The sequence below is a fragment of the Gallinula chloropus genome (genome assembly GCF_964237585.1).
Source record: "Gallinula chloropus genome assembly, chromosome: 2".
NCBI classification, from domain to species: domain Eukaryota; kingdom Metazoa; phylum Chordata; class Aves; order Gruiformes; family Rallidae; genus Gallinula; species Gallinula chloropus.
This window is the reverse complement of record NC_140086.1, coordinates 58929759-58948044: the sequence shown is the minus strand read 5'-3', so window position 1 is coordinate 58948044 and position 18286 is coordinate 58929759. Positions and strand designations below refer to the sequence as shown.

General features: G+C 38.2%; 1 protein-coding gene across 1 annotated transcript in view; it reads left to right on the top strand.

Annotated features, from left to right (window-relative positions):
- Nucleotides 1–18286, top strand: part of CDH19 (cadherin 19) — a gene marked incomplete at both ends in the record, with an annotated part of 41825 nt that overhangs the window by 7877 nt on the left and 15662 nt on the right. Inside the window, 6 exons of the mRNA XM_084280078.1 lie at nt 2089–2208; nt 2815–2979; nt 3707–3891; nt 5087–5340; nt 8341–8477; nt 16343–16464. Of these exons, the coding sequence (XP_084136204.1) occupies nt 2089–2208; nt 2815–2979; nt 3707–3891; nt 5087–5340; nt 8341–8477; nt 16343–16464 (983 nt within the window). The remainder of the gene's footprint in view (nt 1–2088; nt 2209–2814; nt 2980–3706; nt 3892–5086; nt 5341–8340; nt 8478–16342; nt 16465–18286) is intronic.

The following is an 18286-nucleotide window of genomic DNA, read 5'->3' as shown; positions in this document are numbered from 1 at the left end:
ATATGAAACTGTATCAAAATTCAATTGTCAATGATGGAGTTACCAAAAAAGTGGCTTCTTGGAGTTTTTGAGCTCATGGTAATTTCTATGTTGGGGTTTTTTTTGTTTGGTTGGGGTTTTTTGTGTTGTTTTTTTTTTCCTGCAGGTTGAATTTATAAAGAAATGCATGCTTCATGGCTGTGAAAAATTAAAAACTCATAAAGTACTTTAAACCCTGGATGACATTTTTCTTCCATAGCTCACTCTTTACAAGGTCTCCTGCCATCCCAGTTTAGAAATAGTCTTCCTCCTGAGACTGCAGGAGACCTGTTATTGCTTCCCTCCAGGTTGTCTGCCTCTTTCCATTTTATCCACCAGCTGTATTTCACTGAGCCCAACTGGGCAAGATCTACGCTTCTGCCTTCTGTTCTACTCTGGAAGAGTCAAAAGGCATGCAGAAAAGTAGGCTGGAGCTTAGAAAATCAGCAAATGGTTGTTTAGACTCAATATTTTTTTATAGTTGTTACAAACTGCAGAAAAGAAATCTACCTTTAAATGTGTGAGATGTAAAAAAAGCTGTAATGATAACTATACATTCCTATATATTTTGGATTTTATTTCTGATTTACTAAATATAGTGCTGTAAACAAGTCCATTTCTAAATATAGTCGAGGGCACTTCAGTTTACATAGTAAAAAATAAAATTTGTTACAGACTCTACCTGTGGGATTATTCATAGTTTGTGATCCTGTCCAAACTAGCATTCCCTGCAGAGCAACTTCATTGTGGTCATGCTAAATTGTCTTAGAGGATGAATTTCCTCTATTAGAAGAGTTTCCATAGACGATGGTTCATATGAAGATAACAGTTACGTAGCTGAAGATTTCCTTTAGCCTTCAGCCTTGAATACTTTTCTTTCTGAAGCATTTATCTGTCCTGATTCATCTGTTATTTTCTTTTAACATTTCACCAGAGTGATAAAGAGCAGTATATATTTATGCATACATATATACCTATACTTAATGCACACCTAAATGTAAGAAGTTCCTTATGTGAGAAAGCCTCCTTCATTTCTATTTAAGAAATCTACTATTGAATTGCTAAAAAACTGAGAAAGCTATGTACTAGTTTTATTGGAGATAAGTATAAACTTTGAGTTTGTCATTAAAAAAAAAAAAAAAAAAGTGTTTCTGGTCTAAATTCTTGCACTCCTTAGTTTTTTCTTCTTTTCTCCTCCAGCATAACTATACAGCTATATTGGTAAGCAAGTGCAACCATGTGAATGCATGCCAGACTTTTAGATAGTAGCTTGATTTCCTGCTGTTCCTCATGAGAAGTGATATATTTATTCATATGCAGAAACTAGGTAAGGGGGAAAAGAAAAAAAGACAAAAATAATGATTACTTTACAAAATGATGCTACTGTGAATATTCTCTCTTAAAGGACAGTCATCACTGATGGTGCCATGAGATCGCTGTCAATCTTGTATCTAGGATATAACCAGTTTCCAGACAGAGATGAAATCAAGCTCTGCAGATTGATTCTGCTGTGGTTTTGCACTGGGGATTCTGCTGTCACTCTTGCACTGGGACAGGCTCATTATAGGCTCAAGGATAAAAAAATGTTATTGGAGCCTTTTTAAGCCTCTTGGCTGCTTTGCTTGTGAACAATTAATTTCTTTATCACCAGTGGGCCCACTGGTGATAAAGTGGCTGTGTTTTCTTATTCCCATGGGAAACTTTCATAAAACATTTTGAAGAACATTCAAGAAAAGAAAAAAAATTACTGCACTCCATTCACGTACCAGAAATTAAGTGAAAAGGCATAAGATATGTAGTGTTTTAAGCAACATAAATATAGTGCTGAGAAAGCATACACTATTTTTATTTTAATTGAAAATTTGAATGCAACAAGAATAGTTACTGAGAATATATTTTCACTTTTTAATTACGAATATTAGAAGGTTCCTTTGCTCCTGTAAATTTCCAGGGCTGTTTGCTAATATAACTGGTATGTTAAAAGGTTTTTAAAATACTTTATGTTTTGTAATTATGAGATAATTTAGAGAAGAAGAAAATAAACATATTCTATTTTATCTTTTCCTTGAGGTACTTCTGTTACACGGGTAACAGCTACAGATGGTGACGATCCTTCTTATGGGAATAATGCCCGTCTGCTTTACAGTCTCATTCAGGGACAGCCTTATTTCTCTGTGGAGCCAACAACAGGTACTACAGATGATCTTGTCACACAAAAACATTTGTAACCTAACATAAAATGGATGCAAGCAAAAATGTCTGTCTTCATTTCAACATAAAGGTTAACTGATACCACCTTACACTTGTACTTAAAAAAGAACCCCAATTCTTTCTTTCCCATAAAAGGCTGAAATTCTTTCTCTCTAGACAATCAACAATTTATGTAGCAAATTACCTTGCTTAAAGGAAAGAGTTAGATTCCGAGTATACTATCCAACAAATGGATCTACAAACTTCTAGGTTAACAACTCTATGACTTACTATGTGACACTGGAAAAACCACAAATATGTGAAAACCCTCCAAAAACCTGATTGCTGGGGAAGACAGAAGTTTATATATGATTAAGGAGATATATGGTGTTCTGCTCCCCAGTAGTATGCAGAATGGACTTGTCAAACAGTGTAGATGTTGCCATAAGTACTAATTCCCAGTATTAGAAAAACTGTACTGTGCACTATCTAGAACATAAATTCATAACTGTGTCCCATGTTACATTTTGTACCCATATTGTATGGTCAGATGTTGGGAAAAAATGGGACTACTGTATGTTACTATTCTCTACTTATCATTTTTAGGAGTCATCAGAATGGCTTCCCAAATGGACAGAGAAACAAAAGATCAGTATTTGGTCATCATCCAAGCCAAAGATATGGTTGGGCAACCAGGAGCATTTTCAGCAACAGCTACTGTTACCATCAACCTCTCCGACATCAATGATAATCCACCTAAATTTCCACAGCGTGAGTATAGGCTACTTAACTGGTGTTGAAGTCTTGAGGAAACTTAGATCTACTGTAGCTCTAAGTTCACTGGTAGGTCTTTTCAGAATAGGTCTGTGCTTTGACTTCAGCTTACAGATTGAAATTAAAATAAAATAAAAAGTATCCCATACAAAACTAAAAAGCAAAGAGGAAAAGAAAACCCATCACCACAAAATACCTCAGGCCTGCTGTTTTTATTGCTAGGTTTTGGAGACAAACGGCTTATTAAACCGCTGTCCATGTAGCTTGTTCCTCCTAAGTCTAAAATCTGGGCAACGGGATAGTTTCACTTACTTTTTTTTCTTTTTTCTCCGTTTTTTTATTCTTTCCTGACAGATACTGTAAACTTCTTGGCCAATGATGTGGCATTGTCCAGGGAGTTTCTAGCAGACATGGGAGCTGCTAGCTGGGCTGTCAGGAAGAACTAGCGAAATGCAGTTGGGATGTACTGCCCTCCACTGGGGTTTTTTTTCACTCTCTGGGTCCTCCTTTGCTTACTGCTAAAGTGGGGCTGTGAAGGGAGGATTTGTAAATGGAAAGGTTGTTATCCCCTTGCCCCCAAAATCTATCCATTACGGGGCTAGATCGATTGCTGTAATACAATCTGGGAGCTTTTCCCAACTTTCTGAGAGCCTCGGGCCATCATAGCTACAGCAGCTGTTAACCATGGCAGATCACTGAACTACACCAATATTTCTTGCTTTAGGACTCTACTATATGAGTGTGTCTGAAGAGTCTCCTGTGGGTGCTACTGTAGGCAAAGTCTTCGCGGAAGACAGCGACATAGGGGAGAATGCAGCTATGAACTATTCCATTGAGGGAGATAACTCAGATGTGTTTGACATCATTACTAACAACGAGACTCAGGAAGGAATTATCATATTAAAAAAGGTGAGATCTCTGAAACCCTCTAAAAGATGTCTAAATACTGGCAAGAACCTCCTAAAAAAACCCCTGGATGTCTAAAAAAAGACCTATTGCTTTGCTTTTTACTATTTTTTTCATTCTTCAGCCTTTGTGATTTGATTGGGATATTAGGGGGATAAAAAGAAATGTGTCTTTCTCTCTGTTACTTTTTTTGACTTATTCACATTATGGCTGAATACAGTAGTGGCTGTCAACGCATCTTAATGCTATTCCTAGCTGTGCAACAGAGTGAATCCCATTGTGAGAAAATGTTCTCTCTCTCCTGTGCATCATCTGTAAAATCTTTATCAATAAATTGTACACAATATTTCCTCACTTACAATAACTCCTGTTAAACTTAACTGAAGCCAGAATGTATTACAGAATTAGAGTGGAGTTGTTGTTATGACATAGCTTTTAAAAGACACTATATACACTCAAAAAGATACTAGTTTATGAATTAAGATATTTAAGAGGTTTTGATACTGTGTGATTTATTTTTGAATCATAGGAAGATTTCTGGGCCATCTGGGTCATCATCCAAAATGATGACAGTTTTATAGTCTAGGGAAACCCAGGAGCCTGAACAACTGAACGCGCTTTTTAAATTTTACTTTATTTTTCTGATTTATTGTCATTCATGGAGGTATTAATTTCATTTGTTTGGGTTTTTTTTTAATTAAGAATATAATGACTATTTGAAATAGTAATGTAAATATGTGTTTATTAAAATCATTGATGCGTTCTAGAATGTATTGACTTTAAGGCCTAAATTTTAACATACTCAGCTTAATCCCTACAGGTTATTTGATTCTCATTGTTTATGTAAATGTAACACCTTAGTGTTCCCTAAAGGTATACCCATGTTGGGCATGCAAGTACTAATAGAAGTTGTTGTTTTTCTTAGTGCTCAAAATTAACAGGAAGATTTCTTTCACAATGCTGTTTAGCTGTAACATTGAAGCCAGCCTGCATGAGAAAGTGAACAGTGGCATAGCACAATTTAAATTTAAAGTGTTTTTAACATAAAAAAGGACTCTTAGAAGTAACTACTTTTGAAACATTCCCAAAAGAAGGGTAGCACTATTTTGTCTTTAGTTTCACACCATCTATTGAACTGTATTTAATTCACATATGAAGAAAGAAGTTTTTCATATCTCTCTTTTTTTTTTTTAAACAGAGAGTGGATTATGAGAAAAAGAGGAGATATGGTATTCGAGCAAAAGTTGTAAATAGGTACATTGATGACCGTTTTCTGAAAGAAGGACCATTTGAAGACACCACCATTATAAAAATCAATGTGGAAGATGCTGATGAACCTCCAGTTTTTAGCTTGGAGGAATATGTGATGGAGATTCCCGAAGGGGCTGTGAGTGGCTCACTGGTGGGCATTGTAACTGCTAGAGATCCAGACGATGATGACTGTCCAGTCAGGTACCTAACTTAAAATGTGAACAGGCCTCAAATATAATTGTAGATGGGATTTCCAAAGGCTATTTCTGTTCCTTACCTTGGCTCATAATTACAGTTAATCATGGTTTCATTGTGATTGCCTAGGTTATTCTAGGTGTTGTGGTTTAATGCGGATAAGTAGCTAAGGACCATAGAATCTATGATTCTATGATTCTATGGTCCTTAGCTACTTATCCATAGAATCATGATTAGCCACTCACTCCTCCACCCACTGGGATGTGAGAGAGAACCAAAAGGGTAAATGTATGAAAACTTATGGGTTGTGATAAAGACAGTTGAATAATAATTTAAAAAATACCAAAAAAACCAAAAAACAAAGAAAATAACAAAGAAAAAAACAACACAACAAAACCACAAGAAAAACAAGTGATGAATAAATCTCCAAACAATTGCTCACTACCAGCTAATTGATATGCAGCCAATCCTAGAGCAACAGCACCCCTCTTAAGTTTTATTGCTGAGCATGGCATTATATGTTGTGGGATATCTCTTTGCTCAGCCTGAGTTGGCTGTCCCAGCTGTGTCCCCTCCCAACTCCTTGTGCACACCCATCCTACTCGCTGGTGGGGTGGGGTGAGAAGTACCAGAGCCCTTGGCTCTGTTTAAGTGCTGCTCAGCAGTAACAAGAACATCCCAGTTTTATCAAAACCATTCCCAGCACAAATCCAAAGCATAGCCTTATCCAAGAAGAAATTTATTTCTCTCCCAGCCAAAACTAGTACAGTAGATTAAGTCCTAACCCCTAGTCCAAAATCTAAACAAATGAGCTTTGTTTATGCATCTTGCAATCATTTTAAGATGGGGTAATATTTTAAATAGTGGCCTGGAAAAGACTCTGCATAACAACAGAGCTAGTGTACCACAGCCAAACCTGTAAGTGCCTAGAGGTGTTTCAATCTGTTCCAAATAACTTCTGGAGATATGGAGAGACAGACTCATTGCTGAGAGGAAGACACAGAACAGTTCCACTAGCATCTGCTTAGCTCAGTATGACCAAAAATTTACCAATTCCCTACATCAAACCCAAATGCCCTACAGATATATTACATAAAAAATAGTCCCCCAAGGCTTTTAATGCTGCACAATAATTTTGCTGTCTCTTAAGGGAGAAAACAGGTAATTAATTTTAATTATAAATCTTATGTTAAAAGACAGGTTCTGAATTACTTGACATAACTACACACTGTGCAGCTTAAACTAGCTAAGATACAGGGACAAATAGATGAGAAACAAAATATTTTGTGGTGTGTGGATTCCTTATATGTACATATATTGCTGTCTATAGTTATGCCTTCAAATAAATAAGAATAAACAAAAATATGCATGTACTTTTTTTGGCCCAAAAAGGGGAGGTTTTGGTGGTTTATTAATTATGAATATAGCATATCCTGCTAAGTGCTTAAACATAGGGCACATCTATGACTTCTTAGTTTGAAATATTTTGATAGAACTTGCTACTATGTGATTATGTCTGAATGGTCCCAAAACAGTGATGCATCACTGAGTTTCTTTAAAATAGGATATGTTGCTTTTAATGTAAAGATATGTTTATTGGACTAAGTGTCATGCATATGAATCTAATTTTGAAACCATTGCTATCATAAATGACAGCAGTTGCTTATAATATAGAAAACCAACTGTGTTGCCTTGGGGAGCCCAGTTTCCAAACAAAGTAAAAAAAGACACATCTCAAAACCTCCCTATATTAATAATAAAAAATACTTTAAAATATCCAACATATATTCTATGATTACAAAATAACTCCAAACCAACCCAAACTAAACAAAACACCAATGTCAGAAAACCCTAAACAAGCTTTGGATACAGAGGATAAGGAATACTGACATTAAGGGAAAAAAAAAAAAGAAATTGAATTGCAAATCCCTAAAATGGGGGGTTATAAATGTCAAATCTTTGGCTCGAATGATAAGAACTTTCAGTGACTGTGTTGTGCTGGTTCCTTGATTTATCCTCTTACTGATTTTTGAAACAGACAAAATGTAACTATAAATAACAAGTTAGAGAGTCATCCAACTGCTGGCACATAAGCTGAGCTGGAGTCCTAAGTACCAACAGGAGATAGAAAGGCTTTGTCAAGCACAGTTAAAGGTACAATAAAAGAAGGAATGGTTGCATGTGGGAATTCCAAAATAGAGTGGTGAGAACCTTTCAACTCTTCAAACAGGTTTTATTTCCATGAAATAGACTCTTACTAGTTTTTGGGGTTTTTTTTTTTCTTTTTTCTTTTTAAAAACGTGTCATGAAAAATATTAGTCAATATCCTTTCCATTTGAACCAATATCTTTGGTGTCTTTTTCAGTCCATCTCTGGCCTGTGACCAGTGGTTAGACTAAGAATTTGAATGGTATGTATGTACGTGTGCATGTGCATGTCCACATATGGACATAGCATCCAGAGCCTTTTCAGTGAAGATGCAAGAACACTAGATTCATTTGCAATCATCTCCTGCATTAGGATTTTGAACGCTGCCTAGGTGTCACCTCATTACAGATAGTTGCCTGCCTGTCTTTATAATGTCCGTTCCCTTAGCATCAGAGCATGTCAGCAATGATAAAATAGATTTGCCAATACACCTCCACTTAGCTGTTAGTGTTATTCATTTCACAAGTGGCACTTTTGCTGTTTCTTTTCAACGAAGTCATTCACCTGCTGTGAGCCTGACTTAGAAGTAAGAATGAATAATGCATTTCAGATTCAGTTCACATTAATATAGATCTGAGACATATTTAGTTTTATGAAAAGAAGAGCTTTGATCTTGGCATCAGTGAATTTTAAATGTTTATAAGTGTACATTTTTCATGATTTCTGAGTTGTTGCAGCACACATTTATATGTATATATGCACAGCTCTATTTTCTCAACTTACAACATCTTTCTAAGTCCTTGCTTCTGATGGAACATTTCAGTATTAGGGAATCTCTTTACTTTTTTTTTGGTGCAGGTACTCTATTGTCCACGGCATGCATTTAAAGAGATTGTTCAGCATCAATGAACACAATGGAACAATCATTACAACTGAACCTCTGGACCGAGAGATAGCCTCTTGGCACAACATAACTGTTACAGCCACAGAAACAAGTGAGTAAGAAATTTAAGGAACGCTGTGTTTTATATACTGCAAACTGTAATTATCCTCTGAATATGCCTTCTTTTAAGAGGAGAATACATGCTTCTTTCTCATTATATTACTATTGCTTGCTACATTAAGGAGCATTATTAAAATGATTAGTTAAATAGAAGCAGAATGTATTTGAGCTCCAAGGTCCTGTGCTTTTTCATAAAAGATGACCTTACAAAAAAAAGAAAGGAAATTGTAATAGGATCGAGACTGTAACGCTTTCAAGTTACACTGAAGCATATGAATTGCTCCTGCAGTGCAAGATCTTATGTTAAATTAGACCCTGGTTAATTTCACACCAGATTTTTGAATACTGTGAAATTAGCCGGGGTCTAATTTAACACCAGTCAGAAACCTGTGGCTCAAATTAATTGTGATTGTAAGGCCTAAATCAGCTAGACTTCTCTTCAGTGACAATTAAATCTATGAAGCAACCTTTATATAGATTTCAACTGTCAGATTTGTTTGAAAGTCAAATGCAAATTGCCTGTTTGTACTTTTGGTGATCTGGTTGCCTTAACTCTGGAACAACCCTCCAGTAAATTAATAGGTACGGATTTATCAGACAGTTTAAAATGATTATTGGTATATTGTTTTCAAAATGATCGCATCCATCCTCAGGAAGGAGAAAAAAAAAACAAACATATGAAATTAGACTAAAATCAATAAATCAGACAGGTTTTGCCAAGTACATTTAAAATGATTTTTCAATCCTGAGTCTCAGTTAAATGCTATTTATTGCTAATACTACTTTAAACACATATTCATAAAGTGCACTGTTCCCAAAAGGGAGCATTTCCTGTATATATGTAGAATATTACTGCTAGAAGCTTAATATAGGATACTCAGTAGCTGTTTTCATTGAAGTCTTTATTTTGTGTTTGGGAATTGATGGTATTATCTTCCTTTTCAGCTTCTCTGTGAGTTTTAAAGCATGAATGTATTTCATTTCTCATGTTGTTGGGCAACCGGCAGGTGTTGGTAAAATTGATCTCTGGCATATTTTTGTCATGTCTTGAATAGCACTATGGAAACACAGCAGGATGACTTTGGTCTGGACTTTTCTGTTTAGTTAAACAATAAAATAGGAACGAACCAAATGTTACAAACGAATATGTGTGTCCTGCAGCAAAAGAAAGGGAGTCTTTCACAGCAATGAAAGTTATTGTAGAGAAACCGAGCCCTCATTATCTTCATATTCTTATTCTTTATTTCTTTAATAATGATAAGGTCACTGTCTATAACACTATATTCAAAAGCACTGAAGTTAGGTCACCTTGGTCTGGGCATACCTGAAATGATTTATATTATGAACTAGTAGCGTTTTATTCCCTGAAATATAGTCATAACATACACTTTGTGTATGAGACATTTGGTGGATGACATTGTGGCTCCACTGAAGCTAAATCAAAATGCCATTAAAGTTCATCCAGACAAGATATTCATGGCAGCTGAGACATATATCGAGACTGTATTACAGCAGCAACCTCCCTAGAGTCCTATGGATGTCCTAGTGTTCATATGGGACACAAGTCTTTTGCCTCCATTGCAATGACAGGGAGCAGATATTAGTAAGAGGACTTTGCATCTGTTATTGAAGACGACTGGTGTGGATCATCCTATCCTCTAAAGGTCACCAGAAGTAAATATAATTCATTGGACCTTAAACACAAACAGTCAGAACTTCCAATGTCTGGAGTCTTATTCCACTTTACACTCAAGATGGTTCTAGCTCAAGAGAAATGAGGTTCCTATGATCAATTTTCACTTGGCTGTAATCAGCTTTCACCAAGTACAAGGTTGGAGCATAAGCAGCAGCATTCTAACCATGCATGAAAGTAAGAAATACATAAATCATTAGCTTTACTTAACACCGATTTACTGTCAGATTATGATTGACTGACAATTAATTAATTTAGAAAAGTAATATCTGCTCCAGCTTTCTCTCTACTGAACTATAGATGTCAGAAAAAAACCTCAGTGACAGCAATTGGCTTGAGTTTACTTTGATCCTTATTTCACTATACACTCATTGAAAGAGTGTGCAACCAGTCATAAATGAATTTACCCACAATGGACAGCAGTCATTTTTCCACTGGGTCTTGCATATGTCCTCTCATAGTGGGTTTCTGACATGCTACATGATCTACAGGGCTGCTGTGGTTCAGGCCCAGCTGGCAGTTAAGCACCAGCAGCCACTTGCTCACTCCTCCCCCAGTGGAACTGGGAGGAGAATGGGAAGACACAGGCAAACTGTGGGGCTGGGATAAGGGCAGTTTACTAGGATAGCACAAGGAGAGGGACATAACAACAGTATTTAGAATATACAGAATGGGTGATAACACAAGGCAATTTAACGCTCAGGTGCTCAACCCACATTCAGATGATCCTGGCGATCACTGGCTAGACCCCTTTGTGATGAGCATGACATCCTATGTCATGGAATACCCCCTTGGATAATTTGGGCCACCTATCCTGGCTCCTTGTGAAAATCAACTCTATCCTTGCTGAAAACAGGAAAAACCCCTGAATACCTCTGACATTTTTGGTCATGCCTCATAATTAATTCAATATTTGTCACCCCTCTTTGGTCAATTTTTTGGTTAACAGAATTCTAAATTTTTCTATTAGTCCTTTTAAAAAAAAAAAGAATAATCCAGTCAATTTCCTTTAGGAAGTGAAAAAATTTGTTTTAGCCTAAATTATAAAAACAACTATTATTATTACTACTATTATTACTAGAAGTTTCTTGTTACTTGCTGATGACAATGCCAAGCTTTCATTAATCCCCCGCAAGTACTGAATTTTACTTTGTCTCCAGAGATGGTTACTGCATTTCTTTTCACACAGCTTGAAAAAAAGCAAGCTACTAATTTTGCCTAGTAATTAAAGCATCAAGTACATGGTTCACCCTGATCCAGCATATTGCACTTGATATCCCATTCGCCCAGACCTTGCTTTTTAAGTTCTAAACTCTCTCATGGAAATGATGGGAAATAAATTTTCTGCTCATTGAAAGGTCTTTAGCCTAATGTAGGGTATGAGTAAAACAGCTGTGTTCAAATTCTGACTATTTTCCTGCATAAGAGATAATAAGACAAAGTTTTGCTGACCATCTTCTCCAGTTGAAGTCAAAGGACTCATGAGAATCACAGAATCACAAGGTTGGAAAAGACCATTAAGATCAAGTCCAACCATTCCCATCCTATGCTAAACCATATCCCTAAGTACCTCATCTACCCTTTTTTTAAACACATCCAGGGAAGGTGACTCAACCTCCTCCCTGGGCAGCCTGTTCCAGACCCCGACAACTCTTTCAGTAAAAAATTTTTTCCTAACATCTAATCTGAACCTGCCCTGGTGCAGCTTTGTGCCATTTCCCCTTGTTCTATCTCCTGTCACCTGGCTGAAGAGATCATTGCCCACCTCTCTACAACCTCCCTTCAGGTAGCTGTATGTGATGATAAGGTCTCCCCTCAGCCTCCTCTTCTCCAAGCTAAACATCTGCAGCTCCCTCACCTGCTCCTCATAGGATGTGCCCTCCAGACCCTTCACCAGCCTGGTTGCCCTTCTCTGCACTCACTCAAGGACCTCAATGTCCTTCTTATGGTGAGGAGCCTAGAACTGGACACAGTACTTGAGGTGTGGCCTCACCAATGCCGAGTACAGGGGCACAATCACCTCCCTAGACCTACTGGCCACACTGGTTTTGTTATAAGCCAGGATGCCATTGGCCTTCCTGGCCACCTGTCACTCTGCTTTACCCAAAATATTCATTAAATATTTACCAGGCCCCAGAATGGGTTTCTAATGTACTTCTGCCTTCCAAAACCTGTGAATTCAGAAAAATTAAAAACTTCCATACTGTTATCTTCCAACACAATGTCATTTATTTGTCATTTAACCTCATACTAAGGGGAAAAAAACCCAAAAATAATAATAGAACCACAACATGCCAAATACAGTAAGGCAGTAGAAACAAGATTATCACCAAAAATTAATTAAAAATTAAGTGTTATGTGTATGACAGATCTGGACTGGGAGGTTCTATCTAAGTGTTTGTGGAAGCAAAGAGTAGGCTGTAAAATTAATATAGGATCCATGAATCTTACCAACAAGCAAGTGAAGAATAGGCCAAGGTATCTGGTATCCCAAGACACTTTTTGTGTGACTGAGGCCACCACAGGTATTCCTCCTAAAAAGTATTACAAAGCTTTCCTTTCAATGCTGATTCAGCTAAATTTCTGCCCCGTACATCCAATTCCGACTTAAGTCAAGGAGGTTAACTAAGTCCTACATTCTCAGTATTATTTCGGAGAGGGACGTGGGCTACTTTTTATGCTTATTAAAGAAAAAAAAAAAGGTTAAGCACTGTTTCATTGCCTGTTGTATTATTATGGATGTTGGAATTCAACAAATGTCATCCCACAAAGTATTTTTGAGATTACTCTGACAGATCATAAGCTTTGGTAAATTAGCACAGCTCTAATGATTTCACAGGAGGAATAGCAATGCAAAACTGCTGAGTATCTAACCCTTTATCTCTGCGGCAGTTGCTTTTGCTGCCATTTCCTTTGGCAAAGGACTCAAAGCTATCAGCACAGATACCATAAGAACCAAGAAAACTAATGTTTGCTTCAAGCAACTAGTGAATTATGCATTAAAATCCCAAACCTGTACAATTTGAAGTAAGGCAGAAAGGAACATATTTTGTTTTCCTCTTAAAGGTCCATTTGACTTATTTTTAAAATTGGCTCAAGGACTTCTGAACAGGTCTGAAGCAATGACACTGGCATGGATCAAGAGGCATATTTTAACTATAATGAATATTCTTGTGAGTGACATACTTCAAAATTTAGACAGATCAGATTGAGATATTGATATTTACGTTGATAGATATTCAGTATTCCTGGAATGTCTTAGACTATTTTATTCACTGGGAAAATGTCATTATGGTCCTTACCCAAAAATATGTCCAAGTTAATATGAATGTTACTGCTGCAGTGAAACATCTTGGCTATGAGAATAATAAATTAAACTGTGGGAAGGCAGTGCTATGTCATGTAATTGAGCATTCAGTGTTCTGATAGGCGAATGATTTCCAGGAGGTATTCCTGGAATTGTTTTGGTTGGAAAAGACCTTTAAGGTTATTGAATCCAACCATTAATTTGAGTCCTTAAGCACCACAACTTTCTGGACTTGACCATCCATCCATTTTTCTACTCAGTGAAGAGTTTGCCCATCTGACCTATGCCCAGCCAGTTTCTCCAGAAAAATTGTACCTGCAAATCTTCCTTCCCCTGCTTGTATGTGGCATATTTATAAACATTTTATTACGTAAACAGCTTTTTCTAGTCTATTCTACACAAAACTTTTGTGCTGTCAAACTAGACAGTTAGGTCAGGCTTTTCCTTGTCTGAGATAGTTTAAACAACATAACCTTGTGTAAGTGCCATAAATACGTAAAAGCGGCCTTATATTAGCAGAGCTTATTTTCCTTTTTACACTGATGTAGGTTTATATCTAATGCTACAGTAATGCAGTATACTTGTAAACAGAAACAATACAGCTTCTGAGTATAAAATGCCAAAGAATTAAACCTGTCATGGAAATGATATTTGTAACAAAACCATAAGCTCAGTCCCATGGGACTTCAGCTCTTCACCAGCTGCCCCAATGTGGGTCACTTCTATGGGGTGCAGTCTCACCGTCTCTCAGGCCCAGACTGCTCCACAGACTGGTCCCATGGAGTCACAAGCCTCTGCCTCAGCAAACCTGCTCCAGTGTGGGTGTCTCTGCCTCTCTGTCTCTCTCCAAGAGATGCAAAACTGTTGCCAGGGGCTTGCTCCAATGCAGGCCACAGTGTCTTCCATATGTCTCTACCCTCTACAGTGTGGGGTCTCTCCACAGGCTGTAGATGGGATCTCTGCTCCCTGTCCTCTTCCATGGGCTGCAGGAGGACAGCCTGGTCCACCATGGTCTTCTCCATGGGCTGCAGGGGCATCTATCTCTCTAGCACCTGGAGCACCTCATTCCCCCGCTTCTGCACTGACCTTGGTGTCTGCACAGTTTCTTACATCTTCTCACTCCCTTCTCTGGTGGCAAAAAGTGTCCACTTGCAGGTTTTTTTTCTCTCAAGTGTGATTCCCAGAGGCATTGTGACTGTCGCTGATGAGCTCAGCCTTGGTCAGGAGAAAGTCTGGCCTTGAGCCCAGCTGGTATTTGCTCTGTCAAGGCTAGGAAAGCTTGTGGCTGCTTCTTGCAGAAGCCACCCTGGCAGCCCCCACCTCCTCCACCAGAACCCTGCCACTTAAGAGCCACAACAGGCCCATGTTTAGCATTGACAGAAATATTCTTTAAAGCACATGAATTTTGGTGAAATATTCTTCCAAAATTTGAATTTCAAAATGCTAAAGAAGAAGAGTAACAGAATTTCTTAAGAGATCGTGATGGATTGTTGTGGTACACATGATGTTAAGTGACGTAAGAAAGTGCAGTTGCATCCTCCAGCCACTCCAGACCAGGACACTCCTGTGTTGTTGGAAGCTGAGGCCACTGCACAGGCTCAGGGTTGGGGCTGGTATTTTCCTGTTTGCAGGCTCAACCAGTAGCAAAGCTGAGCTTTGCTCAGGGACACAACACACACACACACACACACAGAGAGACATGGAGACACGAAGACTGGACACACGCATATACATACATGCACACCCCTCCAGGTTCACAGGAACACACACAGTCACAAATCCCTTCAGTACCTGCACAGACCCTCTGTCCACCCAGCACCCCTGCCTGGATCCCACTTCACCATAGGATACGACTGACTGGTGATAAGGCACAGGTCTCATCCAGACAAGCATACTGACCAGTCCCATTTTACACATGATCAGACCTTTTTCTACCCCTATCTGCCTGCCCCCTCATTGCTTCCTGCCTGCACCTCCACCACGGGTCTGTACAGCTCCACTGATTCCTGCAGCCCTCTGGGTCTGGGGTCCTTCTGTTTTATGTTATTACTTGCAAAGTCCAGATTGATCTATTTGAATTTGCTGCTCTGTGGTTTCTGGATAGCCCATCAATTATCATGAAGTTTGTTTCGTGTCGTTATCTCCATGTTTGCTTTGTCAGGTCCATGCTTTAATGTACTGTTTCTGTTTTTCCCCTTTTCCTCCCTTGGTTTCCTAATTTACAAGGTCCACCACCTGACCTTAAAGGAATAAACATTCTCAGTTAAAGTGTCTCACCAGGTTGGCTTCCCATCACCCTTCCCTTATCAATAATCCCTCGGTTTTGTGTCCTCTGTGTTCTTGTTTATGGCTTCCTCCTTTCTTACTAACTCTTGTTGAATAAAGTCGTTGATCAGATACATTTAGTGGAACAGACACTGTCTTTTCATACACCTTTACACATGACTAATATAGTAAATTCTTCTACATGAACATAACCTCATTTAATTTCACCAAATTAGATTTTATTTTTTTACATTTAAATCCATTTCTGACTTGGTAAGCAAACAAATTGAAAATTTTACACGAAGCATTTTTATTTATTTCAAGATATTCCATTATAATTTAATGTGATTGGTGAAAAAACAAACCCCATCACCTTTTATAAACAGAAACCAAGCAAAAAAAAATAACAGCCTTTTTTATATGTATAGGTTATATTTGAACTCATTAAAAAGCATAAGTTTAAAATATGTCTGTCAGTCTCAGTGACTTTTTTGTCTGCAGAATATACATAAAATTTTGTAATGTCTACGTTACTTTAAAATATGTAGTATATTATTTATAACATTTGATTTCTATCTTTTTTAACCATTAGGAAATCCTGAAAAAATTTCTGAAGCAAATGTGTTTATCCAGGTTCTTGATGTTAATGATCATGCACCAGAATTTCCTAAATCCTATGAAACATTTGTTTGTGAAAATGCAGTTTCTGGCCAGGTAAGTGTGAAGGAGTTAGCCATCAGTTTTCTCATTTCAATGAAGATTTGGTCTCAGTGTTGCTATTTCCTTTAATACCACAGAATCACAGAATGGTAGGGGTTGGAAGGAACCCTGGAGACTATCTAGTCCAACCCCCTGCTAACCTAACCTAACCTAACCTAACCTAACCTAACCTAACCTAACCTAACCTAACCTAACCTAACCTAAATCAGGTTGCACAGGATCACATACAGGCAGGTTTTCAATTTCTCCAGAGATAGAGACTCCACAACATATCTGGACAGCCTGTTCCAGTGGTCTGCAACTTTCAGAGTACCATTTTTTTCCTTATATTCAGATGGAACTTCCTATATTCCAGTTTGTGCTTGGTGTCCCTTGTCCTGTCACTGGGTACCACTAAAAAGAGTTTGGTCCCATCCTATTGGCATCAGAGTTTTAGACAAGTATTGATCAGATCCCTTCTCAGTTTTCTTTTCTCCAGGCTAAACAACTCCAGCTCTCTCAGCCTTTCCTCATAAAAGAGATGCTCCAGTCCCCTCACCATCTTTTTAGCCCTCCACTGGACTCTGTCCAGCAGTCTGTATTTCTCAAACTGAGGAGCCCAGAATTGGACACAGTCCTCCAGCATGGCCTCAACAGGGACAGGGAGGATAACTTGACCTCCTGGTCACACTCTGCTTGATGCTCCCCAGGATACCATTGGTCCTCCTGGCCACAAAGATATACTGCTGGATTATGCTTAACTTTCTGTCCACCAAGTCCTTCTCTGCAGAGCTGCTTCCCAGCAGATCAATCTCTAACCTATACTGGTGCTTGGGGTTACTCCTCCCTAGGTGCAGGACTCTGCACTTGCCTTTGCTGAATTCCCTAGCCTGTCCAGGTCTCACTGAATGGCAGTGCAGATTTCTGATTTATCGACCACTCCTCCCAGTTTTGTTTTGTCAGCAAACTTGCTGAGGCTGAGGGCACAATCTGCCCCTTCATCCAGGTCACTGATGAACATGTTGAACAAGACCAAACCCTCTACTGTTCCATAGGGCCTCCAAGGTAAAGGCCTCCAACTAGACTCTGCATTACTTATTACAGCCCTCTGATCTGTGCCATTCAGCCATTTCTCAAGCCACCTCATCCAACCTACACTTCCCTAAGCTTGTTTATGAGGATGTTATGAGAGATGTTATTGAAAGCCTTGGATGAAGTCAAGGTAGACAACATCAGCTGTTCTCCTTTCATCTACTCAGTCAGTCATGCCATCATAGAAAGCTATCACAGATTGATCAAGCATGTTGACCACTCTAAATAACCTCCTTCTCTTTCACATACTTATTGCTGACTCACAGAATAAGCAGTTCCATCACCTTTCCAGGGATGGGGGTGAAGCTCACTGGCTTGTAGTTTCCTGGGTCCTACTGAAATATTATTTCAGAACTTAAGAGCACTGGATGTACTTTGTACATTTCCAAAATTAGTTCTGTTGATATACCTATAGTTTGAAATTTGGATTTCAGAAGTGATGTATATTTTACCTTCTTTAAAACGAAATCAATAGATATCCTTGTTTGTCTACCAAAATAGATAGTATAGAAATACAGACAGAAGCTTCTGGGAAAAACCCAAAACAAAACCAAACAAAAAAACCCCAACCAACCAACCAAAAACCCACCAAAAAGCATAAAACACATATTTGATTCATGTTCATGTCACAGATTGTTTACTTAGGTTAGAAATCATTCATTCTAAACTAGATTCAAACTCTGTCTAGTTCAGTGGAAATCTGAAGATCTTTAAGTCACAGCCCATGCATGCCACACCTTCCCTG